Consider the following 16,582-nt stretch of genomic DNA (forward strand, 5'->3'; position numbering starts at 1 on the left):
AGGCGAAAGAGGAAAGATACGGGGACGGGGGATGCGGGGTTTGGGTTTTGGTGGGGGGGGGGGGGGGGTGGAGGCGTGGGGGCGTATGGGAACGGGGGTTGTTTATGATACTTTGCGACATTGAACCGCAGTCAAGGTCAGACTGGCGCAGTTTCTCTCTAATGGGGAATCGGGGATGGGGAGGGGGTGGGGGAGATACTTGACTGTCTGACCTGAAACTGAAGTCTAGGGTCAGACTGACGCATTGTCTTTTTTTTATTTGTAGGGATAGTTATCATTGTGACCTTGAACCGAAGTCAAGGTCAGACTGACGCTTTTTTTTTTTTTTTTTTGGATAGATTTGGCGACAAAGTAATTACCCACTGACGTGGATATGATTAAAGCATCTCACACAGACTGACATTCGCGTGACACTGTTCCCTTTGGCGTAACCTCTTCTTCTTCTTCTTCTTCTTTTCTTTATTAAAGGTTTTACCTCCGAGTTGAGCTAAGCGCTGGAAAACACACACACACACACACACACACACACACACACACACACACAAAACCAGCAAAAACTGCAAGCAGCATGTCCGCTCGATGGTGCTCCCAAAACCACTTATGACAGGCTGTTGACTCGAGTCTTCCTGCCTGCCTTTCGTTCTTATTGATTTGTTTGTTCTGTTTGCCACTGCCACAAACTCCAACCTAAGTCTGCCTTTTCTACTTCTTTTTTTTTGTACTTTTTTCTTCTTCCTCCTTCCTTCCTTCCGCCTTTCGTTCCTTCGTTTCTTCCTTTTTTCCTTCCTTCATTCCTTTCTTTCCTTTCCTTCCTGCAGTCATTTTCTTCCTTCCTTTCTTTTCTTTCCATTCCTTCCTGCAGTCATTTTCTTCCTTCCTTTCTTTCCATTCCTTCCTGCAGTCATTTTCTTCCATTCTTCCTTCCTTTCTTTCCTTTCTTTCCATTCCTTCCTGCAGTCATTTTCTCCCTTCCTTTCCTTTCTTTCCATTCCTTCCTGCAGTCATTTTCTTCCATCCTTTCTTCCTTTCTTTCTTTCCTTTCCTTCCTGGAATAATTTTCTTCCATCCTTCCTTCCTTCCTTCCTTTTTTTCCTTTCCTTTCTGCAATCATTTTCTTCCCTTCCTTCGTTTCCTTCCTTCCTGCAATCATTTCCCTCCATCCTTCCTTCCTTCCTTTCTTTCTTTCGTTTCCTTCCTGCAAACATTTTCTTGCATCCTTCCTTCCTTTCTTTCATTTCCTTCCTGCAGTCATTCTTTCCTGTATTCAGCTTTCTTTTTTCTTTTAAAAGTTTGCATGAGATTGTTGTCTGGAGAGAGAAGAAAAAGGTTTTGTCCTTCATTCCCTCCTTCCTTCCTTCCATCCTGTCCTTCCCCTTCCTGCTATCATTTTTTTTTTTTGGTGCTCTTCCGATTCTTTTTTCTTGATTTTTTTTTTCAATGTTTACGTGAGATTGTTATATATGGAGAGATAGGTTAAAAAAAAAAAAAAAGAAGAAAAAGCTTTTGTCTGTTTCCTTCACTTACCCCAACTTGCCTTCACATACTCTTCCCATGTTGTGTCTATAGGCAAAACGTGGATGGATGTTAAAGCTAATTGTTTCTTTCAGTTCCTGCGCCGAGCCCTCCTCCTCCTCCTCCTCCTCCTCCTCTCACTACCTCCCTTCTTTCCAGTTCCATCAGCATCTCCCTCCTGCCCTGATCACCTGTGTCCCTTCTGTCTTTTCCACCTTAGCATTGGCCCTTTTTGCTGTCTTTGAGAGGAAAAAACATTTGTGTATTGTACAGTATACTGGTATATTTATTGGCGTTAAAGGTAGTTCGGATTTGCAGTGTAGTAGATTTTGTTTTACTTGTTCATTATTTATTTATTTGTTTGTTTATTTATTTATTTGTATTTGTTTATTATATACCCAGTGTCATTTTTAACGGGTTTTTTTGTTGTATCTTTGCTGTACTTTTAAGATGATGTATAACACATCCGATCAATATTGCATTATTTTCCAACCATTATTCTATCCTAGCCTCCTTGCTCCTTTATAGAGCGATCCATTTTCCACAGCAACGTTGTTGCAGCACCATCAATGACTCCATCGGCGTCTCCACACTCACACCTTTGTCTGTCCGTCTGTGTGTGTGTGTGTGTGTGTGTGTGTGTGTGTGTGTGTGTGTGCTTGTCTGCGTATCAGTCTGCTTATCAGTCTGTCTGTCTGTCTCTCTCTCTCTCTCTCTCTCTCTCTGTGTCTGTGTCTCTGTCTCTATCTCTCTCTCTCTGTCTCCCCTATTTCTCCCACTCTCTCTCTATCTGCCCTTCCCGTTCCCCATTCAGTTCTAACGCTGCTTCTTCGTTAGTATTTTTTCTCTCTCCTGCCAACGTATTATTTCCTTTCAAACTGTAATCTGCTTACATAAGCATAGTGTGGCACGTGCATCGGATCAGGTCAGCGATATGAAAGGTGATGTGAATGAACGATATTGCCATGACCCAAGACGTGGCCCCCAAAATGAGGTCGCTGCTTTTGTTTTGTTCGTGTATTTTGCTTTGATTGTTTTAGGTCACTCGTTACGGGGTTTTCTTGTTGTTTTTCCCCATTCTTTCTTCTTTTTTTTTTTTTTTTTTTTGTTTGTTTGTTTTGTTGTTGTTGTTGTTGTTGACAATTTCGTGTTCAGACACAGTGCTTTATTCATTTATTTATTGATTGATCGATTTATTTATTCATGTATTTATTTGACTGCCATTATACTGCATGGAGGTTTGTGATGGCGTATTTTCTGTTGTGCCGTCCGCCCATCAAGTTACTCCAGTTATTTGTTTATATTATTTTCATTTTTTATGACTAATCAACAATCCACAATTTATGGTAATTTAGATCATGTTCCACGGCACGCCGTTCCGTAAAATTTTCACGACTTTCTTGCTGTCCCTGTCGATTTTCATGATTGCGTTCAAATTACTTTTGTTGGGACATGTTTGAAATAAAATGTTGTTTAACTCCTTAAATGCGTGCTGGACATTGGTGTAACGAGATCACAGTGGCACGAGTCCGAAGCACAGTTGTAACTGCTTTTCGTGTACTTGTCTGTGGTGGTGCAAGGGATTGTGCTGTTCAAGCAATGCAGTCCCCAAGACTGATGAAGAGGAGTAAGACCAAATAAAGACATCGTGGCTGACAGACATACTGGCCCGAAAGCAGTGTCGTATCTCTCAGTGATATTACATCCAGCCCATCCATCGCTGACGATCATACTCTACATCAGCAATCAAGGGGTTAAACCAAAGAGCCCTGCAATAGCTGTTTAGTTCCCAAGTATGCTGTAACGACCAAAGTGTCGACGACCATGGTTGTAATGTGTGGCTGTGTGTGTGTGTGATTTCAGTGGTGCTGGAGTCCAAGCTGTGGCCAGGGCGACCTTGCTGTGACCTTGCCCTCAACGCCCAGTGTCGCCGGCGATGCCAGAATGTGAGTTGTAGTAAAAGCCGATGCGCACGTGCGTAGCTTCGGTGGCGATCTGTTTTCGTGCTTTCACTGCGTCTCTCTGTGTCTTTCTCAGCTTCTGTTGTGTGTTCTTCCTTTCACTGTGTCTGTGTCTTTCTCAGCTTCTGTTGTGTGTTCTTCCTTTCACTGTGTCTCTCTGTCTTTCTCAGCTTCTGTTGTGTGTTCTTCCTTTCACTGTGTCTGTCTTTCTCAGCTTCTGTTGTGTGTTCTTCCTTTCACTGTGTCTGTCTGTCTTTCTCAGCTTCTGTTGTGTGTTCTTCCTTTCACTGTGTCTCTCTGTGTGTCTTTCTCAGTTTCTGTTGTGTGTTCGTGCTTTCACTGTGTCTGTCTGTGTGTCTTTCTCAGCTTCTGTTGTGTGTTCTTCCTTTCACTGTGTCTGTCTGTGTGTCTTTCTCAGTTTCTGTTGTGTGTTCTTCCTTTCACTGTGTCCCTCTGTCTTTCTCTTTCACTGTGTTTCTCAGCTTCTGTTGTGTGTTCGTGCTTTCACTGTGTCTGTGTGTCTTTCTCAGTTTCTGTTTCGTTTCTGTCTTGTCTTTGTCTTCCTCACTGTGTCTCCTGGTTTTTGTCTTTTCTTTCTCTTTCCTCTCTACCTATGTTTCTCTCTTTCCCCTTTTCTCTGTGTTTGTGTGTGTGTCTCTCATCTTCTGTCTTCCCCACCCACTCTGTATGTGTATCTTCCATTGTCTCTCTTCCCCCCCCTCTCTCTCTGTCTCTCTGCCTCTGTCTCTTCTCTCTCTCTCTCTGTGGATTATTTCTTTCCATCTTACCATCTTTTATTTTCTCATGCATTCCCTGTTGCGTTTAGCTTTTAATTCCCTTCTTCCCCCCCACCCCCTTCCTTTCTTCCTTTTTTCCTTCCTTCCTTCTTTCCCCCCATTTCATCCCTTCGTTTTACATTTTCTTCCTCTCTTTCCAGTCCCCCTTTTATTGATTTCTTTCTTCATTTCCATCCCCTCCTTTCGTTCCTTCTTTCTATCTTTCCTTCCCTTCTTTTGTATTGCTTTTCCGTTTTATCGGTCTTTCCGTTCCTCCTTTACGATGTATTTTCTGTTCCTTCCCTTTCCTTTCCTTCGTTCTTTCTTTCTTTCTTTCTTTCTTGCTCAGTTCTCCCACCCAACCCCGCCCCCATTTGCGCTTGATGATCTTACGATGATGTGTATGTGACATCTTTCGCGCAACGCCCAAGAACACCAACACCTTTAGTATTGACAGTTGGGAGAAAGGGGAAGAGCGAGGGAGAAGTAGGAGCTGAGGGGATTGACGGCCCTCTGAACGGCAGCTGCCAAACATACATGTCACAGCGACAGACCCTCGCCCCTCACTCCCTTCTGTCTCTCTGTCTGTCTGTCTGTCTGTCTGTCTGTCTCTCTCTCTCTCTCTCTCTCTCTCTCTTTCTATCTCTATCTCTGTCTCTATCTCTGTCTGGCTGATTCTCTCCCTCCCTCCCTCCCTCCCTCCACCCCGGCCCCCGAAACACCCCCGAAACAGAGAGTTGGAAAATGAAAGAAAAAACTGATTGGGGGGGAGGGAGGAGAGACAGACAGACAGATTGAACTTTTTGTCCGTATAGAACTTGATTAAACAAAACAAAATAAAACTTCTTTTTTTTTTGTTAAATGAACTTTTAGAAAGAAATAAAAATGGAAGAAAAATTGGTTTGCGCGTGGAAACAAAATAAAATAAAAACGAGTATTTGCTTTTGTAATTTCGGCTTCAAGTCAGAATCGCGCGCACGTGGACTTGAAATTCCATATGGAGGAGACTTTAAATGCCCAGGCAAATAATTTATGCTACATTCGATACACTCACTTCCCTCGGCAATAAATCCGCCCGGTATCCCAAGTTCAGGCCTGTGAAAACATTGCTCCCCACCCCCAAACCCCCAGCCCCCGCACCCCACCCCCTCGGCAACCAGCCTGCATTGCGTTCGTGTGCATGCATGTTTGCATCGCAGCAAATTGACACAATGTCCAAACAAACAAAAAAGAGACTCTAGACTTGTGGGATGGCGGTGGTTGGGGGGCTCGGTGGTGTGGGGGGGGGGGATAACCAACCCCACATGCACCCCCCCCCCCAAAAAAAAAAAAAAAAAAAAAAAAGTCCGGAAGGGAATGCCTATATCACGTGCTTGAGGTCTGGCAGCAAACAGTGATTATCGTCTCCATGAGCCCGCCCTATGCCCCTCCTCCTCCCACGGGTCGTTTGTGGGGGATATCCACGTGGCTTTTTTCCCATATTCTTGCGCGCTCGCGTTCGCGCTTGTGTGTGTGTGTGTGTGTGTGTGTGCTGTGCATGTGCGCGCGCGTATATGTGTGTGTATGTGTTGCTTTGAAAAATCTTAACATCGCACGCAACGATTGAACAGACAACCAAGGACTTAAAATGAATGGTAACACATTTTTTTTCTTCGAACAAATAAAATAAGAAGATCGAATACCACACACAGCCATTGAGCAAACACCCGGAGAACGTAGTAATACTGAAAACTGTTTGAAAAAAAAGTATTAATAAATCAATAAATGGCTTGCCTATTCAAATCCTCAAAAGTTTTTATAATAAGTTGTTTTTTGAATGATACATTGTAATTTTTAATTTATAAATACCATGTCTTTTGTGTAAGTCTTTAAAAAAAAAGAAAAAAAAGAAAAAAGCCTACTGAATCCTCAAAATTAATTTAAAATCAGTTGGGTTTTGTTTTTTAGATAATACTTTGTAATTTTTCTTCCATAGATAGCATGCCTTTTACGTACGTCTTTAAAAGTGTTTTGAAAGTCAGTCCTTTTTTAATGACATACTTCTTTTAAAGTACTTAAAAGTCCGTTTTAAATAAGTTTTAAAAATAACTTCTTTTGTGGGAGTCCTTAAAAGTTATTTAAAAATTGCCCATGTTTTTTTATAGTGTTATTTTTAGTTCTCTTTACTGGAAGAAATGTCGTTTCTGGTGGCGAGTAATAAAGCACAGAAGCAAACTGCTTCACCTGAATTTAGAATTTTAAAAGTTTGAAGAAAAAAAATCACAGAAGTATTCTTTCCAACCGAAATGACGGCCCCCATCTGTAAAGCAGATGGTAATTCGTTTAATGAAGAAGCGAAACCCGGCACACTCAAACTACCGAGCTTTCCATCCTGGTTTCCAAACGTGATTGTTTTAAACATTTGGCTTTCGGGGGGTCTGAAGTTGTCGTTTTTGTTTGTCTGTTCTTGTTTTTTTGTTGTTGTTGGTGGTGGTGGTGGTGGTGGTGGTGTTTTTGCTTTGTTTTATTTTGTTTTTCAATCTAAAATCTGTATGAGCCTTGTCCGAGGTGTTCTTGGGGTCTCTGGGAACTGGCGGAGTCCAATCATCAGCTTGATTTTTTTTTTTTTTCATTTCATTTATTCTGAAACGGCTTCATTATAATATTTTAAAAACGAATTTAAAGGTCCCAAAGATTTTTCAGCCCGCAAGGGACCATGAATTCATATTTACTGTGTTCAAGGTCTTGGCATAGAAATGCGGGGTCCAAACGGAATCCTCTCCCCTCCGCCGTTTTAACCTTCCCCGACCCAAGTAAAGTACCGATTCAGTCCTGGGTTGGGAGAGTGAGGAAATTCAAGAATAAAGTACTGACGAAAGAAAAAAAATGTATCCAAACTAAACTCACATATCTAGAAAGGAGAAGTTTCATATTGATTAAAACATTGACCTGTCCGTGTCGTTGAAAGCCCAGTCGGCCACAGTATTTCGAGGGCTGGTGTAATGAAACAGTCAATGCCCATTTCGCATTGATAAAACACAGCGGTGCAGAAATGTTGCATCGATCAGAAGACTGTTTATACACACACACACACACACACACACACACACACACACACACACACACACACACACACACACACACACACACACACACACACACACCAAAAAGACAACAACAACAAAATAGTTGTCGCTTTGATCAAAAACAAGGCTGTCAACGAAATGCGGCACTGGTCATAATAGAAGGCTGTCAGTGAACTGTCACACTGATCAAGGGACATGTCAGAGCAGTGGAGCATCGATTTGAAAAAAAAAAAAAAAAAAAAAAATGACAATAAAAAGATAGCTACTGTCAACAAGACGTTGACGGATTCTCGCCACACTGATTTAATCGAGACGTAAAAAAAATGTTCAGCTAGAAGATATACCTTGAGAGAGGTCAGGGATATGTGTGTGTGTGTGTGTGTGTGTGTGTGTGTGTGTGTGTGTGTGTGTGTGTGTGTGTGTAGGGGAGGCAGGGGGAACGTAGGAGGATGTATACACACACTCTCTCTCTCTTCTCTGTGCTCTCTCCCTCTCCGCCCCCCCACCCCTCTCTCTCCCCCCTCTCTCTCTCTCTCTCTCTTCTCTGAACAGAATAGAATAGAATAGAATATATTTCATTGTCATGAAACCGTAAGGTTTATAAGACACAATGTGTGTCTGTGTATGTGTGTCTGTCTGTTTTATGTGTCTGTCTCTCTCTTCCACTCTCTCCCTCTCTCTCCGTCTGTCTGTCTGTCTGTCTCTCTCTCTCTGTGTGATGATTACATTTACTGTAATAAGTGGCCCAAACAAAATTCTACAACCACAGTGTGTTATTATTGCAGTCACAGAACGATAGTGCTGCAGTAACCAAACGTAGCTCCTTATTGACTGAGCTGACTGTAGCCTAACAAAAAATCTTGCAATATTGGGAATCTGTTTGGTGATCAGTCCCGGCTGCGGCGGAGCCCAGAAACAGACAGACATATCAACAGAGACTGAAACAGACTTTCAGTTTGTCAGGGAGAATCCTTTTGCTGCCAATGGTTCGATTACGTACATTAACTGCATGCTGCACACGGGAACTCAGTTTATCTTCAAACTGAAAGAGCACAGCATAGTACTTGAAAACACCCAGTATGGTACTGGATGCGCATATTCTCTCTAAAACCGTGAGAGAAAGAGAAAAAAAAAAGGAGGACGCGAGAACAATGCTTTTCAGTGAATGCTTTAAACAAAAAGAAAGGGAGGGATACGTACGCACTCACACGCTTTACTTCTAATAGGAAGGCACAGGGACACGACAAGCTAATGCACATGTGGAGCCATCTCTTTCAGGGGACATAATGAATGCAGTGACATTATCTCTCTTCATCTCGCAGAGCCCTCCAGGAATCCCAGTCACACTGGGACAGGAGGAGGAGGAAAGAGCCCGGGTAGAAACTTCTCCTGGCACTAGTTGTCGGAGACGTGTGTGTCGCCTGTTGTTGTGCCGAGCTGGAAGCTTACTGCTTACTGCTCCCTGACGGCAAATATTTATGTCAGTGCTTCGTGACTTCAGTCTGCATCACGAACTCACTAGAACAGTGTGTGTCTCCAGACGTGAGACCAAAAGAGCAAGCAGTCCACCCTTTCAGAAGGGCCAAAGTCCTTGACGCCACCCATGAGTGTGTGCATCGATAGAGAAGATATTTCTGAAATTCCGTGTATATGTCCGGAATTCCGCGTAGTGTCTTGGACCCATATATATACATACACATATACATACACATATACATACATACATATATATATATATATATATATATATATATATATATATAATACAGGGTCACGGTGATTATGGACACGGGAATCACTATTTTGGACTGTTCAGCGACAGGGTTTCGTTCTTGGGATGCCTTGGACCATATAATGCTTCCACAGACCTAACTGAGGCGTTTGGCTGAGGCCGTTGTTGCTGAATGCCTTTTATCTGATTGCTTTCTGTTAGCGGGACTTGTGATAAACGTTCGCGGCTTGTTACGTTGGGAAAGAGGAGGGTGGGGTGAGTTGCAGGGAAGGGAGGTTTGGGGAGCCGTCTCCAATCGTGATAACAATAAACAAGCCTGTCCGTAGGTATGGGCCCTCTGGTTCGTCTGTTCGCCATCATTGCCTGTTCCAGAACCTCTGGTTCGTCTGTTCGCCATCATTGCCTGTTCCAGAACCTCTGGTTCGTCTGTTTGCCATCATTGCCTGTTCCAGAACCTCTGGTTCGTCATTGCCTGTTCCAGAACCTCTGGTTCGTCTGTTCGCCATCATTGCCTGTTCCAGAACCTCTGGTTCGTCTGTTCGCCATCATTGCCTGTTCCAGAACCTCTGGTTCGTCTGTTCGCCATCATTGCCTGTTCCAGAACCTCTGGTTCGTCTGTTTGCCATCATTGCCTGTTCCAGAACCTCTAGTTCGTCTGTTCGCCAACATTGCCTGTTCCAGAACCTCTAGTTCGTCTGTTCGCCAACATTGCCTGTTCCAGAACCTCTAGTTCGTCTGTTCGCCAACATTGCCTGTTCCAGAACCTCTAGTTCGTCTGTTCGCCAACATTGCCTGTTCCAGAACCTCTAGTTCGTCTGTTCGCCAACATTGCCTGTACGTCCCAGAAGCAACACGCATTGGAGCGCGTTAGTCAGTTCGGGATGATGTTAGGGAACATTCCTACGTATGTACTCTCCACCGCATTCCACACCACACTTATAACACCTGGAGCTAATCAGGCAAACAGATCCATTAGATACAGCCAAGTTGACAGCTTCTCTTTTATTTTTTTTATTTTTTCTCCCCCCCCCCTCCCCCCCCGCCCCCTTCTCCCCCACCCCCTTCTTTTTCTTCCTCGTATTTCTTTGACTAAAGACCCTTTCACACTATGTGATTTTAGACGGGTTCTATCGTCATCTGGAGCCAATCAGGCAAACAGATCCATTAGATAAGCCACGTTGACAGCTACACTTTCTTCGGTTTTTTTTCTTCTTCTTCGTCTTCAACTTCATGTCCTTTCATACTGTGTGATTTTAGACGGATCATGTCGTCGTCTGGCAAACAGATCCATTGGATGCAGCCAAGTTGACAGCTGCATTTTCATTTTTTTCTTTTTTCTTCTTCTTTTTCTTCTTTTTTTCCTTATTCGTTCTCTTTCTTTGATTTTATGTCCTTTCACACCATGTGATTTTAGATGGATTCTGTAGTAATACAATTAAATTCTTTATTTAGGTTAATTCTCTGAAGACTGAAAATAGTCTGTTTTATTATGCACAGTTTGGTAAGTGTACGGTACGGATATATTCCAAAAACATGGGGAACTAGTGAAATGTTTATCTATTCATTAATTTATTTATTTTTATATTATTATTGTCATCATCATTGTTATCGTTATTTTTATCATTATTATTATTATTTCTGTCTGTTCACCAGTTAGTTTAAAATCTGTCACATTTCTTGTTATTTGTTAAACACTTCATACAAATCCTTTGATAATGTCACAATGTCCTAGAGACTCAACTCTCTTTTTTTCCTTTTTTTTTAAATATTATTATTATTACTTGACAAAACATCAAGACAAACAAAGGTTGAAACCAGCATAAACCTCACAAGACAGCGCCGGCAGGACTACTGACTGGGGCTGGAACCTGAACCCGAAACCCCTTGAAGCAACAGTCCAGCAGTGTGCTCTGTTGTGACCGATTCGCGCGTCTCAAAGCAACTGAACAAACAGAAAACGGAAAAGGAAAACATCAAACTTTATATCCTTCAAACAAACTAGTCGATGCCAATAAGAGAATTGACTTTAAAGGCATGTGACTTGTTTGAAAGACTTTTGATCTATGCGGCAACCCTTCGACAAAGAGTTGGGTGTTGTTTTTTTTTTCTTTTTCTTTTTTTTTTTTTAAGATAAATGTTGCACGAGAAGTTATCGACAAACAGTCAACCTCACATACACAGGAAAACAAGATGGTCTGAGCATATATGATGCTGCCAGCTACTTTGGTGGTAGGTACACTCAGAGTAGAAGTGATGACAAAGACTTAAACTACCACAGTTTGTTATATGGAATTTAACTTTACTGAAACTATATCTTGGATTGGTTATGTGCAGCAAATCTGAAAATATCTGCAGCACGTTGGGAAATAAATTTATCAGTGCAGGATATGGTCTTTGTTTTCTATTCTTTAGGACAGATGTGCGGCGGGGTTGTGGGGGTAATTATTGTGCCACCTATTTCATTTCCGTCCAAAGCAAATATATTTTTTGTTTACGAAACGAACAAGGGAGAATGTGTACATTACATCGTGTAATTTAGACAGTCTTTTGATTTGTTACAGTCGAGTGATTGTAGAGCAGATTACTTAGCCACGTCTTCTTCTTCTTCTCTTCTTCTTCATTCGTGGGCTGCAACTCCCACGTTCACTCGTATGTACACGAGTGGGCTTTACGTGTATGACCGTTTTTACCCCGCCATGTAGGCAGCCATACTCCGTTTTCGGGGGTGTGCATGCTGGGTATATTGTTTCCATAACCCACCGAACGCTAACATGGATTACAGGATCTTTAACGTGCGTATTTGATCTTCTGCTTGCGTACACACACGAAGGGGGTTCAGGCACTAGCAGGTCTGCACATATGTTGACCTGGGAGATCTGAAAAATCTCCACCCTTTACCCTCCAGGCGCCGTCACCAAGGTTCGAACCCCAGACACATAGATTGAAAGTCCAACGTTTTAACCACTAGGCTATAGCGCCCGTCTACTTAGCCATGTCAAGATGGATCATTTTCAGTAAAACCAATTTTCATTTTTTAAATTAATAGTAGTTGTCTTTCACATCCATAAGTTTTAATCTGAAATGGTTTTAGCTATTTGTATGGACTTTTTTTTTTATCAAGAAAACCCAACTCATGTTTTTAATTCACGAAATGTTTCGTAAAGGTTCAGTTGGACGTGATGACAGTCCGTGCAGTGCTTGCCTAGACGTTTCAGCAAGAGGTTTTTTAAGGGGGTGGAATAACATTTTAACGAAGAGAACAGGCGAGTTCTGTCATCCTTGGCATCCAGAGTGCACTTAGTGGAAACGGAAGTTAGGGCGAAAAAAAAAAAAGAAAGAAAGAAAAGTGTCTTTGGCAGGTGCTTGAACAACACAAGCTGGCAGACCAGCAGTGTGCTGAGACCCGTTAGGCATCTAGTGCTTCCTCCTCCTTCTCCTCCTCCTTCTCCTCCTCTTCCTCTCCCGCCTTCCCCATCCCCGTGTTAGGCAGCGAGGGAAACGAGCCGCCCTCACTTACCTGAACCGAACGGAGAAGCAGAAGGGGGCGGGGAGTGTAGATAAACGAAGAGGAGGGGCTGGCAGATAAACGGATCTCCCGTTTATCAGGTCTTCTAGTTCCTGCATGCCAGCAACTGCGCCCCCCCCACGCCCTCCCCCACCCCCACCACTTCCTCCACTCGCCTCATCCGCCCCCACCCCCTCTTCAGGCACTACCACGGGTCTCGGACCATCTGCCAGGAGCGCCCTTCAAACTTAATTTGACTTTAATTCTGCCGTCAAAACATCCGTCCGACACCCTACACCTTTCACCCAGAATATTATAGCCCAACTAGCGGTTTGTTGTTTTGTTTGTTGTGTGAGCTCGAGAGTGGAGTAAGAGTCGAGCAGAAGAGGGGAAGTGCTAGCTATATGGGTAGGAGGACGTGCCAGTCTATCCAATGTGCTTGTTCAAGACGTGTCAGAGATTGGGAGATGATGGCGGTGGTGGTGTTGGTGTTGATGGTGACGGCTGTGGTGGTGGTGGTGGTATGTGGTGGTGGAGGGTGGGGATGTAAAAGGGGAAGCGGGGTAGTAGTAGCACTGGGCTACCCTGCAGAACCATCTGCCCCTTGTGTGTGTGGCTGGCTGTTCCCTGGAGACGGGTGGCGGGGGATGGGGGGAGTCTAAGGGGGGTGTAGGCTTTCCTGCCAGATCCACCTCCAGGCTTAAAGTTGTTGATGCCCCCAGAAGTCCCCGGTGCTGGGGTGCTTGCTTTGCTTTGCTTTTGCTTTGCTTTGCTTTTGCTTTTGCTTTTGCCTGCCTGCCATGCACCACGGCTTATCCCCTCCTGACAGCTTTCCCATCCGGAGCTTCTTGGCCGAGGGGCTTAGAGCGGGATGACGGGCTAATGCCAGCACGGCTTGTAGGGGGCTCCTGCCTCGTCAGATGGGGCTTGCCTTTGGCTCTCCCTGTCTGTCTCTCGATCTCTCTCTCTTTGTCTCTCTGTGTCTTTTTGTCTCTCTGTCTCTGTAAGTCTGTCTGTCTGTCTCTTTCTCTGTCTCTATATGTCTGTATGTCTCCATGTCTCTCTTTCTGTCTGTCTGTCTCTCTCTGTCTGTATCTTTCATTCTCTGTCTCTCTATATGTCTCTGTGTCTCTTTCTGTCTGTCTCTGTCTGTCTTTCTCAGTCTCTGTCTGCTCTGTCTGTCTGCCTGTCTGTCTCTTACTCTGTCTCTCTCTTGGGGCCTGACAGGTCTACTGCTATATATCGTTCGTTCTAACTGGGCATGTTGTATGTTGACGCTGCCCTTTCTTGTATTGCTTCGTCGTGCTGAGAAAATGTTAAGTGCAAGGTCTGTTTCGGAGGAGCTGGGTGAGAACGAGTCTGGGGATTTTCTCTGTCCGCGGCGTCTTGTTTAGTTACAAAGGTTTAATTTCAGTCCCCCAAACCAGAAAAAGACAGTAAATTGGACTATCTCTAGTAAATTGGACTATCTCTGTCTGTCTGTCTGTCTCTGTCTCTGTCTCTCTCTCTCTCTCTCTCTTGATATATATGATTTACGATTTACTTCACAAGAAGCAAACCAGGATCCAGTCCAGAATAATTTCTCAGAAATTTCGTGGTGGTAATTAACGATTCAGTGTAGAGGCAGAACCACGTTTCGCTCTAATTAACATGTGTACATGCATGTATACAGATGAGTAGGAGAAACTATGACAATTTAAAACAGTTCTGATGTGTGTTGTTGTTGTTTGTTGTTGTTGTTGTGGTTTGGTTGTTGTTGTTTTTTTTGTTTTTTGTTTTTTTTTGGGGGGGGGCATTCGTAAGCAAGGAATTTCTACTCTGACATGTTGCTAAAGGAGCGCTATTCGATGCATTTGTTCAACAGAGCCGGGAATCAAGAGGAGTGATAACTATGGTCTTACATCTTTTGCAGTAAAGTGTAGAAAACAGCAGTAACAACCTTCGCAGCACATCAATCAACACACAACTGACAAAAAAAGAGATATCTGTATCTTACAGCTGATAACAGTACTAACACTATGTCTGCTGCTGCTGCTGCTGCTGCTGCTGCTACTGTCACTACTGCTGTTACCAATGCTACTGCTGCTGCTGTTGTCAGTGCTGCTTATTCTACCAGTACGGCTGAAGTGTGGGTTTTTAAAAGAAAAGAAAAAAACAAAACAAAAAACAACAACAGCACTGACATTTAAATAAATAATGATACAGATAACACGAAACAGGAGGCGAACACATACATCATAATGAATAGGAAATGAAATAATATTAAACTTCGAAGAAAGCAGTTTTGATTATATAAAAAAAAGATCATTTTTTCTGCCAAGCATCATCATACCCAAAGCGCACACGCAGATCAAACGAACGCTGCTGATTCTGTTTATCCGAACAAACAACACACACACGAAAAAAAAACGAAAAAAAAAAAACCAAAAAGCGGGAAAAAAATCTTTTAATTCCAGAAGAAAAAAATTCCATAGCGGATCACCATCCCACCCTAGCGTGCGAGCAAAGTTTAACGCGTTGTCCTGGTGAAAACGTATTACATGGAGGCACACACACACACACACACACACACACACACACACACACACACACACACACACACACACACACAACACAACACACACACACACACACACACACACACACACACACACACAAAGAAATCAATAACGCGCCCCAAGAAGAGAGGTGGCATCCGGGAATCGGATTTTCTTTCTAATACCCTTGAGCGCTGGGTGGCTGTCCGGCTCAGCCCTTGTTTACCGCTGGGGCTTCAAAAGAATCGCGCGTGAGCGTGATGGCCGAAGAATAAGGGTGGATGTGTGAGACTGATCAAAAAGGCAGGTTTGCGAAAAGCTTCCGAATCCCGGTACACATCTTCTTCTGTTGTCTGTGTCCTTTGCGAACAGCACGGATGTTCGGACAATAGTGTATTTATTTATTTATTTGTATTCATTTTCTTCTTTTTTTTTATTCGTTTATTCATTTATTTTATTTATCTGTTTATTTATTCATTTATTGATTTATTTATTCTGTTTCATAGCTGTTGAGAATTCAAGGAATTATTATATGCATATAATAGCAGGTTTCACGCTATTGAGCTTGACCGTGGCTACCGGAAACCTTTTGAGACGTACGTCTGAAGCCAACACTTTCGTGAAATATGAAATCCTGGCACCAGTTCCCACCCGGGAAATACAGACATGCACAGACATAGTGTTGATGAAAACTTCTTTTTTCCGTTTTGTGTGTGTGTGTGTGTGTTTTTTTGTTTTGTTTTTTTTGTTGTTGTTTTTTTTTTTGTTTTGTTTTGTTTTTGTTTTTTCCAAGCATGACTATCGAAGACGGCATCCATGAGTTAGAGGCTGGTACTTGACTGTGGGAGACAGGTACCCCTGTGGGAGACAGCTTCCTCCCTCCCTCCTGTGGTTCCGTTGCACTCAAGTCCTGCCTGGAAGGAGCATTATTATCCGGCTCGAACAAAATCCTGCAATTATATTAAGGCCATTCTTTGATGGAGATTGAACGCACAGCCACACACGAAAACGGAATAAAGCTCTTTGTGTGTGTGTGTGTGTGTGTGTGTGTGTGTGTTCGTGCGCGCGCGCGCGAATAATAAGTGCTTATGTAAGCACATTTGGAGAGTTGGGGTATGTTGTCGCGTGAGCGATCGCGCGTGCTTCGCACATGTTCGAATAACAGCGGTGTTGCAACGCATGGAGTGCGCGAGTGCTGTCAGTTTTGAAAATTAAGTGCATGCTTGTTGTTGGTTTACCGGTAGCGGTAGGCGGAGGGGGGCTGGGGAACGGGGTTGGGGGGCCGAGGGCGTGGGGGGTGGGGGGGGGGGGAGAGTGAGAACCTTTCCGAAACAGGTTTCTTCCCACCCTCTGTCTGTCTGTCTGTATAACTCACTGCTCTGTACTGCAGGCTGTTGTAATCTGGAACAAGCACTCCTCCTCCCCACCCATTTTACAAAACCCCAGGGCATCCCCCCTCCTACCCAGCCCCCCTCCCCACCACCACCACCCCTA

At 43.5% G+C, this 16,582-nt stretch overlaps 1 protein-coding gene across 1 annotated transcript in view; it reads left to right on the forward strand.

Moving 5' to 3' along the window:
* Positions 1-16,582, forward strand: part of LOC143293671 (reversion-inducing cysteine-rich protein with Kazal motifs-like) — a 118,553-nt gene that overhangs the window by 64,187 nt on the left and 37,784 nt on the right. Inside the window, exon 5 of the mRNA XM_076604814.1 lies at positions 3,376-3,458. Coding sequence (XP_076460929.1) covers positions 3,376-3,458 — 83 coding nt within the window. The remainder of the gene's footprint in view (positions 1-3,375; positions 3,459-16,582) is intronic.

Source organism: Babylonia areolata, chromosome 19 (genome assembly GCF_041734735.1).
Source record: "Babylonia areolata isolate BAREFJ2019XMU chromosome 19, ASM4173473v1, whole genome shotgun sequence".
Classification (NCBI taxonomy): domain Eukaryota; kingdom Metazoa; phylum Mollusca; class Gastropoda; order Neogastropoda; family Buccinidae; genus Babylonia; species Babylonia areolata.